This window comes from Sardina pilchardus, chromosome 3, assembly GCF_963854185.1.
Source record: "Sardina pilchardus chromosome 3, fSarPil1.1, whole genome shotgun sequence".
NCBI lineage: Eukaryota > Metazoa > Chordata > Actinopteri > Clupeiformes > Clupeidae > Sardina > Sardina pilchardus.
The window spans coordinates 477501-487500 of NC_084996.1; the positions used below are offsets into that span (position 1 = coordinate 477501).

Consider the following 10000-nt stretch of genomic DNA (forward strand, 5'->3'; position numbering starts at 1 on the left):
CTATATATGGCCTGGTGAAAGTGGACAGCTAAGAGACATACTGACTAGGCTACTGTGTGGAAGATCTGATCCAAGAAAATCCTAGTTAAAGACCGAAAGACAGCCAATCTAAACACCTGCTTACACCAACCAGCGGTATATTACACATTGCCAGCATTCGCTGGGCCTCGCAAAAAAAGCTACTAAAGATTAAATTGCGGTCACTCATCTAAAATCTTAACTAGCCCAGTCTGTACCTAACTCATATGTTACGCATCCCACGTCATTAGGCTACCGGCTTGCCGACTATGAGAGGGCAGTGGAAAGTGAAAGTAGTCTGCGATCGCGCAGTCAAGTCGAAGTAGGCTAAAGACCCGTTGAAGTGGGCTAAACAACTTTTGCAAATAACAAATCCCGATTGCCACTCCGCTGCTGGGGCTTTTGCTAAAGGCAAATGCGTGAAATACAAGCATTACAGTGAAAGACGTAGGCTATAGCTTCTGATAACGATAACAAAATAAATGGTTTATTTTAACACGGTGGAGAATGACGCATTCGGTGCTTCAGAGGCTGCAGCCTCGCAAGAAATTAGAGCTAGAATGTCCTAGTCGTAACAATAATAATTCATTTGCACTATTTCATTCTTAAACATTAGGCTACATGTTTTGCGTTCAATAGGCTACACTGTGAGACATATCCTAAGAAAGACAATAACACATTCACGCATGGATTAAAGTTTTCCGTCGCTACGACGGATTTCCGTCAACCGGAGGCGCTAGGTGTCAATATGCAAAATAAATAAATAATTAAATAAGTGCGTTGGTGCACCTGCGTTGATGAACATTAGGCTGCTACTACTACTACTACTATTAGGCTGCTACTACTATTACTACTACTACTAATAATAATAATCATCATCATAATCATAATGATACAATAATAAATGAAAGAAAGGCCTATTGAAACAGATGAAAGAACAGTCCTGATTTATAGCCTACATTGGATCCGCAGCCTATTAGGCTTTTGTAGCCTAGGTTAAACAAACTGTGCAGAAGTTCAGGAAAGCTGTTGTTTTTTCAGTTTAATTAGTCTATGATTTGGGCTAATTGTTCTTCATAAAAGTAAAATTAAAATAAACAGTTGTTTCGCCAATTGTAATTGTAGGCTATAGAATAGCATCAGGACAGACATCCACGCACTAGCTGCGCAAAGGTCTGCGTTGGTTTGCGATGACTTCTTGTCCGCACTTGCTGTGTAGTTCCCCGATCTCATCAAATTAGGCTAGGCCTACTTAGAGGTCGGCAGTGTTGGGGAGCTTAAAGATGAGTAGTCAAAAAGAACATGGCTATAGCCTACTTTCGGTCATTATTAATATTAATAGAGTCGGGTGCGCCCGAAACGCAGAGACAGACTACGGGAAAGTGTGTGTCTGCGCCACGCCACTTATAGGCTATCCTACTGTTTGGTTTAACTGCTAATTTCTCTAAAAATAATTGTAATAAGCCAACAAGGTTAAATTATACAATTCAAAAGGATCCAGTAGCTTAGGCTATGTCTATACAGTTTGCCTAATTTGTCGTCTTCAAAGAGAAAGTCGTAGGTCCGTTTCCAATTAACGAAACGTATCTAAGAGTCCTATTACTATTACGCGTGTTCTTATAAAAACGTCTTGTCTTCCAGTTAATGTTCTTGAATGTTTATTGTAACAAACCAGCACAGTTCATACTCATATAATTGACACGACCAACATGGCCAGAAAAAACATATGGAACATTCATGCCGTGCATCACGTTCTTACCCAAAAACTAAAACCTCTTAAAGTGACATGCACCTAATTAAACAACATGTCACGTAGGGCCTAATCACACTAAGTAAAGTTACACCAAATTATATCCTGACATCAGAAAACTTCAGAATTCTTTAGCATATTACATTTCAAATCAATTATTCCAAATCTTCAAAAGAGGCTTATCTGACGGTAAATAACCTATGGCTGTGAGTTTTAATTGTTTTCATGCATGTCTGATAAGTTTTTTTTTTTTAACGATTATTTTTTGGGCTTTTTATGCCTTTATTTGGACAGGACAGTAGAGAGAATGACAGGAAGTGAGTGGGAAAGAGTCGGGGTGGGATCTGGAAAGGACCACGGGGCGGGTGTGTTGTTACAGCCCTACTTTACAGGAGTGTTTTTTTGTCACCTGATCAGTAGCTCACCTGAGGTCAGGTGAGTGGGGGTGTTGAGATGTCCGTCCGGTTCTTCCTTGACCCTTGACCCTTGACCCTTGACCCCTGTGTCCAGCGTGGCTGAATAACTGCGTCGGACATTTTAACCATCGCTACTTCTACTGCTTCTGTCTGTTCATGACCATGGGCTGCGTCTACTGCAGCAGCAGCTCCCTGGACATGTTCATAGACGCATACAACGCCGTGGAGGTGAGTGTGTGTGTGTGTGTGTGTGTGTGTGTGTGTGTGTGTGTGTGTGTGTGTCTACTGCAGCAGCAGCTCCCTGGACATGTTCATAGACGCATACAACGCCGTGGAGGTGAGTGAGTGTGTGTGTGTGTGTGTGTGTGTGTGTGTGTGTGTGTGTGTGTGTGTGTGTGTGTGTCTACTGCAGCGTCAGCTCCCTGGACATGTTCATAGACGCATACAACGCCGTGGAGGTGAGTGTGTGTGTGTGTGTGTGTGTGTGTGTGTGTGTGTGTGTGTGTGTGTGTGTGTGTGTGTGTACTGCAGCGTCAGCTCCCTGGACATGTTCATAGACGCATACAACGCCGTGGAGGTGAGTGTGTGTGTGTGTGTGTGTGTGTGTGTGTGTGTGTGTGTGTGTGTGTGTGTGTGTGTGTGTGTGTGTGTGTACTGCAGCGTCAGCTCCCTGGACATGTTCATAGACGCATACAACGCCGCGGAGGTGAGTGTGTGTGTGTGTGTGTGTGTGTGTGTGTGTGTGTGTGTGTCTACTGCAGCGTCAGCTCCCTGGACATGTTCATAGACGCATACAACGCCGTGGAGGTGAGTGTGTGTGTGTGTGTGTGTGTGTGTGTGTGTGTGTGTGTGTGTGTGTGTCTACTGCAGCGTCAGCTCCCTGGACATGTTCATAGACGCATACAACGCCGTGGAGGTGAGTGTGTGTGTGTGTGTGTGTGTGTGTGTGTGTGTGTGTGTGTCTACTGCAGCGTCAGCTCCCTGGACATGTTCATAGACGCATACAACGCCGTGGAGGTGAGTGTGTGTGTGTGTGTGTGTGTGTGTGTGTGTCTGTGTGTGTGTGTACTGCAGCGTCAGCTCCCTGGACATGTTCATAGACGCATACAACGCCGTGGAGGTGAGTGTGTGTGTGTGTGTGTGTGTGTGTGTGTGTGTGTGTGTGTACTGCAGCGTCAGCTCCCTGGACATGTTCATAGACGCATACAACGCCGTGGAGGTGAGTGTGTGTGTGTGTGTGTGTGTGTGTGTGTGTGTGTGTGTCTGTGTGTGTCTGTGTGTGTGTGTGTGTGTGTGTGTGTGTGTGTGTGTGTGTGTGTGTGTGTGTGTGTGTGTACTGCAGCGTCAGCTCCCTGGACATGTTCGTAGACGCATACAACGCCGTGGAGGTGAGTGTGTGTGTGTGTGTGTGAGTGTGTGTGTGTGAGTGGGGTTGCTAAGCAATATAGCACGAGTGAGAGTGGAATAGGGGGCAGGTAGAGTAGGGGGCAGGTGCAGTAGAGTAGAGTAGGGGGCAGGTGTAGTAGAGTAGGGGGCAGGTGCAGTAGAGTAGGTGCAGTAGAGTAGGGGGCAGGTGTAGTAGAGTAGGGGGCAGGTGCAGTAGAGTAGGGGGCAGGTAGAGTAGAGTAGAGGGCAGGTGCAGTAGAGTAGAGGGCAGGTGCAGTAGAGTAGGGGGCAGGTGCAGTAGAGTAGGGGGCAGGTGCAGTAGAGTAGAGGGCAGGTGCAGTAGAGTAGGGGGCAGGTGCAGTGGAGTAGAGGGCAGGTGCAGTAGAGTAGGGGGCAGGTGCAGTAGAGTAGGGGGCAGGTGCAGTAGAGTAGAGGGCAGGTGGAGTAGAGTAGGTGCAGTAGAGTAGGTGCAGTAGAGTAGGGGGCAGGTGGAGTAGAGTAGAGGGCAGGTGCAGTAGATTAGAGGGCAGGTGCAGTAGAGTAGGGGGCAGGTGCAGTGGAGTAGAGGGCAGGTGGAGTAGAGTAGAGGGCAAGCAGAGTAGAGTAGGGGGCAGGTGCAGTAGAGTAGGGGGCAGGTGCAGTAGAGTAGGGGGCAGGTAGGGGGCAGGTGCAGTAGAGTAGGGGGCAGGTGGAGTAGAGTAGGGGGCAGGTGCAGTAGAGTAGGGGGCAGGTGGAGTAGAGTAGGGGGCAGGTGCAGTAGAGTAGGGGGCAGGTGCAGTAGAGTAGGGGGCAGGTGCAGTAGAGTAGGGGGCAGGTGTAGTAGAGTAGGGGGCAGGTGGAGTAGAGTAGGGGGCAGGTGCAGTAGAGTAGGGGGCAGGTGCAGTAGAGTAGGGGGCAGGTGTAGTAGAGTAGGGGGCAGGTGCAGTAGAGTAGGGGGCAGGTGTAGTAGAGTAGGGGGCAGGTGGAGTAGAGTAGAGGGCAGGCGCAGTAGAGTAGAGTGCAGGTGATGTCCAGCTACAATTGTGTGTGTGTGTGTGTGTGTGTGTGTGTGTGTGTGTGTGAGATGTCCAGCTGATTTCTGTCCGATTCATGTCGTCTGCTGTAGTCACATAGGAACTGGGAGCGTCAGTTGCCAGGCGACAAGGTGACGGGGGCGGGGCTTCTCTATAGTCTCCATGGATATGTGACCATGCAGGTAGCAGCAAAGCACCCTGGGATATAGAGTCCTCCTAGTGCCAGTAGTGCCATGTAGTACAACGCTGTGTGTGTGTGTGTGTGTGTGTGTGTGTGTGTGTGTGTGTGTGTGTGTGTGTGTGTGTGTGTGTGTGTGTGTGTGTGTTTCTCTTTGGCAGACGGCTTTAGTCTCTCTCTCTCTCTTCATCCCTCATTCTCTCTCTTCGTCCCTCATTCTCTGTTCATCCCTCGTTCTCTCTCTCTCTCTCTCCAGAGTTCCTATCAGACTCCTGCTCCTCCTTTCACCTTCAGCGAGAGACTCCACCACAAGTGCATCATCTACCTCTGGGTCCTCACCAGGTAGGACACACACACACACACACACACACACACACACACACACACACACACACACTGTTCACTGTTCAACAATGACATCAGTTTCTCAGGTCTGTGTGTGTGTGTGTGTGTGTGTGTGTGTGTGTGTGTGTGTGTGTCTGTGTGTGTCTGTGTGTGTCTGTGTGTGTCTGTGTGTGTCTGTGTGTGTGTGTGTAGCTCAGTAGCGCTGGCTCTGGGTGGTCTGACTCTGTGGCATTCCGTGATGATCCTGCGTGGGGAGACGAGTGTGGAACGCCACATCAACCGCAAGGAGGCCAAACGCCTGCAACAGCTGGGCAAGGTACACACACACACACACACACACACACACACACACACACACACACACTAACCGCAAGGAGGCCAAACGCCTGCAACAGCTGGGCAAGGTACACACACACACACACACACACACACACACATACATACACACACACACACACACACACACACACACACACACACACACACACACACACACACACACACACACACACACACACACACACACACACACACACACACACACACACTAACCGCAAAGAGGCCAGACGCCTGCAACAGCTGGGCAAGGTGTACACACACACACACACACACACACACACACACACACACACACACACACACACACACTAACCGCAAGGAGGCCAAACGCCTGCAACAGCTGGGCAAGGTACACACACACACACACACACACACACACACACACACACACACACACACACACACACACTAACCGCAAGGAGGCCAAACGCCTGCAACAGCTGGGCAAGGTACACACACACACAACACACACACACACACACACACACACACACACACACTAACCGCAAGGAGGCCAAACGCCTGCAACAGCTGGGCAAGGTACACACACACACACACACACACACACATTGTATTCATTCTCACTCACACACACACTCCCTGTACGTCAGAACTGATAAAGCCAGTTCCTCTTCCGTCTCTCCCTCCCTCTCTCTCCATCCCTCTCTCTCCCTCCTTCTCTCTCCTCTCCCTCTCCTTCTCCTTCTCTCTCCCTCCCTCCTTCTCTCCCTCCCTCCCTCCTTCCCTCTCCCTCCCTCCCTCCTTCCCTCTCCCTCCCTCCCTCCTTCCCTCTCTCTCTCCTCCCTCCTCCTTCCCTCTCTCTCCCTCCCTCCCTCTCTCCCTCTCTCCCTCCCTCCCTCTCTCTCCCTCCCTCTCCCTCCTTCCCTCTCTCTCTACCTCCCCTCCCTCTCTCCCTCCTCTCCATCCCTCTCTCTCTCCCTCCCTCTCTCCCTCCTTCTCTCTCCCTCCCTCTCTCCCCTCCCTCTCTCCTCTCCCTCCTTCCCTCTCTCTCTACCTCCCTCCCTCTCTCCCTCCCTCCTTCTCTCCCTCCCTCTCTCTCTCCCCTCTCTCTCCCTCCCTCCCTCTCTCTCTCCCTCCCTCCCTCTCTCTCTCTCCCTCCCTCCCTCTCTCTCTCTCTCCCTCTCTCTCCCTCCCTCCCTCTCCTCTCCCTCTCTCTCCCCCTCCCTCCCTCTCTCTCCCTCCCTCTCCCTCCTTCCCCTCTCTCTCCCTCTCCCTCCCTCCTCTCTCCCTCCCTCTCTCCCTCCCTCCCTCTCCCTCCTCTCTCTCCCTCCCTCCTTCTCTCCCTCCCTCTCTCCCTCCTCTCTCTCCCTCTCTCCCCTCCTCTCGTCTCCTCTCCCTCTCCATCTCTCCCCCCCTCCCTCTCATCTCTCCCCCTCTCCCTCCCTCTATCCCCCTCCCTCCCTCTCCCTCCCTCTCTCCCTCCCTCCCTCTCCCTCCCTCTCTCCCTCTCTCCCTCTCCCTCCCTCTCTCCTCTCAGGTGTTCAGGAACCCGTACCACTTTGGCCGCGTGAGCAACTTTAAGATCCTGTTTGGAGTGGAGAAGAGGAGGTGGGTGATGAAGCATCAAATCCAACGTCCAATGAAATGTCACATGAGTGGTGGGACAGACGCTTAACTGGCCAGTCAGAATTCAGTATTCAGTCTCATGTTAAAGGAACACTTCACCGTTTTTTCATATTAATTCTACGTTATTCGCCTTAATTAAGACGAGTTGATACATAACCTCTCACGTTTCAATGCGTGCACTCACTGGCTCTGGTGCGCGGCGCTACTTTGATAGCACTTAGCTAGCCCAGTTCATTCATTAGGATCCAAACACACGGGCCCCGGCAGTGGCGCAACTGGCTGGGGCACCTGCACCGTACGCCGGCGACCCGGGTTCGATTCCCGCCCCGTGGTCCTTTCCGGATCCCACCCCGACTCTCTCTCCCGCTCGCTTCCTGTCATTCTCTCTACTGTCCTGTCCAATTAAAGGCATAAAAAGCCCAAAAAAATAATCTTTAAAAAAAAAAAAAAAAAAAAAAAGGATCCAAACACACAGCGCTACTTTGATAGCACTTAGCTAGCCCAGTTCATTCATTAGGATCCAAACACACATCGCTACTTTGATAGCACTTAGCTAGCCCAGTTCATTCATTAGGATCCAAACACACGGCGCTACTTTGATAGCACTTAGCTAGCCCAGTTCATTCATTAGGATCCAAACACACGGCGCAACTTTGATAGCACTTAGCTAGCCCAATGCATTCATTAGGATCCATACACACGGCGCTACTTTGATAGCACTTAGCTAGCCCAGTTCATTCATTAGGATCCAAACACACAGCGCTACTTTGATAGCACTTAGCTAGCCCAGTTCATTCATTAGGATCCAAACACACATACTTTGATAGCACTTAGCTAGCCCAGTTCATTCATTAGGATCCAAACACACAGCGCAACTTTGATAGCACTTAGCTAGCCCAATGCATTCATTAGGATCCATACACACAGCGCTACTTTGATAGCACTTAGCTAGCCCAGTTCATTCATTAGGATCCAAACACACAGCGCTACTTTGATAGCACTTAGCTAGCCCAGTTCATTCATTAGGATCCAAACACACAGCGCTACTTTGATAGCACTTAGCTAGCCCAGTTCATTCATTAGGATCCAAACAGAGATGAAGTTAGTGACACAAAATAAAACGTGGTGCATTTCTAAGCAGGTAAGAGGGATAACTATATTGTGTGGGGCAGTAATATCCTCACTCTTGCGCTTTCAGTTTCACTTTGGAGTGAGGATATTACTGCGCAGAGTCTAAGTGCTCCCAATGTTATTCCGCCACACAATCTAGTTATCCCTCTTACCTGCTTAGAAATGCACCACGTTTTATTTTGTCTCACCATACTTGGTCTTGTGACTAGTCGTGTAACTGTATTTTAATAGGGAAAACATGGAGGTGTTCAGTCGCTTCTAACTTCATCTCTGTTTGGATCCTAATGAATGCATTGGGCTAGCTAAGTGCTATCAAGGTAGCGCCGCGCGCCAGAGCCAGTGAGTGCACGCATTGAAACGTGAGCGGTATGTATCAACTCGTAAGATGCTCTTTGTGTGTGTGTGTGTGTGTGTGTGTGTGTGTGTGTGTGTGTGTGTGTAACTGTGATTTCTCTCTGTGTGTGTGTGTGTGTGTGTGTGTGTGTGTGTGTGTGTGTGTGTAACTGTGTGATCTCTCTCTGCCCCTCTCAGCCACTGGGTCACCCGCGTCCTGTTGCCATCCTCCCACCCCCCCCACGGAGATGGACTCATATGGATGCCCCCCCCCAGAGGACTGACCTCATGGCCATCTGACCCCCCCCCCCCCCCAGAGGACTGACCTCATGGCCATCTGACCCCCCCCCCCCCCCCAGAGAACTGACCTTATGGTCATCTGACCCCCTCCCCCTCCCCCCTCCCCCCTGGTCCTGTTGGACTTACACCAGCGTCGCCCCCTAGGGGAGATCCGGGGTGCTGCAGCGGACTGGACGCTGAGGTCTGGGATCCAAAATGGAGCCGCACCTGTGTGCACAACGCCCTCTTGGGGACAACGGATGGATTTCTACTTTCTACTAACGAACAGTGTGTCTTTTCAGTGGCCGTGTTGTGTGTGTGTGTGTGTGTTAGTGTGTGTAGATTGTGTCGAGTTGTGAAGACTTTGTTGGTGCCAAAGACGTCTTGTGCAGCGCTGACGGAAGGCTCCAGTTTCCCTCCACTCCCATCTGAGGAACTGCATCTGGCCACCATAGGCCTCCATCTTGGCTCAAACTCCATAGGCCTCAGTGACGGGCCTCCATCTTGGCTCAAACTCCATAGGCCTCCATGACGGGCCTCCATCTTGGCTCAAACTCCATAGGCCTCCATGACGGGCCTCCATCTTGGCTCAAACTCCATAGGCCTCCATGACGGGCCTCCATCTTGGCTCAAACTCCATAGGCCTCCATGACGGGCCTCCATCTTGGCTCAAACTCCATAGGCCTCCATGACGGGCCTCCATCTTGGCTCAAACTCCACTCTTCCGTAACAAAGTGTGTGTGTGTGTGTGTGTGTGTAGCAAAAACCACCAGCATCAGCCAAGACTGCTCACAGAACAGGCACACAGATTCTCTCATGTTGAATAATGTGACATTTAATAATCATCACAGGTGATCATGACCCTTGTGTGTGTGTGTGTGTGTGTGTGTGTGTCCCTATGACCTTGTTGAGGAGTACACTGTGTAACTGCAGCCCTGTTTGTGTGTGTGTGTGTGTGTGTGTGTGTGTGTGTGTGTGTGTGTGTGTGTCCCTATGACCTTGTTGAGGAGTACACTGTGTAACTGCAGCCCTGTTTGTGTGTGTGTGTGTGTGTGTGTGTGTGTGTGTCCCTATGACCTTGTTGAGGAGTACACTGTGTAACTGTGTAACTGTGTGTGTGTGTGTGTGTGTGTCTGGGCCTGTTGAGGAGACGTTATGTAAGTGAACCCAGACTGTAGTTCTCACCGTGTTCTATCTCATTAAATATCAATTAATCAGAACCACT

At 50.3% G+C, this 10000-nt stretch overlaps 1 protein-coding gene across 1 annotated transcript in view; it reads left to right on the forward strand.

Annotated features, from left to right (window-relative positions):
• The window catches only part of zdhhc16b (zinc finger DHHC-type palmitoyltransferase 16b), a 21511-nt gene extending 12690 nt beyond the window's left edge, over nucleotides 1–8821 (forward strand). Inside the window, exons 6-10 of the mRNA XM_062533308.1 lie at nucleotides 2279–2412; nucleotides 5018–5103; nucleotides 5299–5422; nucleotides 6944–7014; nucleotides 8695–8821. Coding sequence (XP_062389292.1) covers nucleotides 2279–2412; nucleotides 5018–5103; nucleotides 5299–5422; nucleotides 6944–7014; nucleotides 8695–8821 — 542 coding nt within the window. The remainder of the gene's footprint in view (nucleotides 1–2278; nucleotides 2413–5017; nucleotides 5104–5298; nucleotides 5423–6943; nucleotides 7015–8694) is intronic.
• The last annotated feature ends 1179 nt before the right edge of the window (nucleotides 8822–10000 follow it).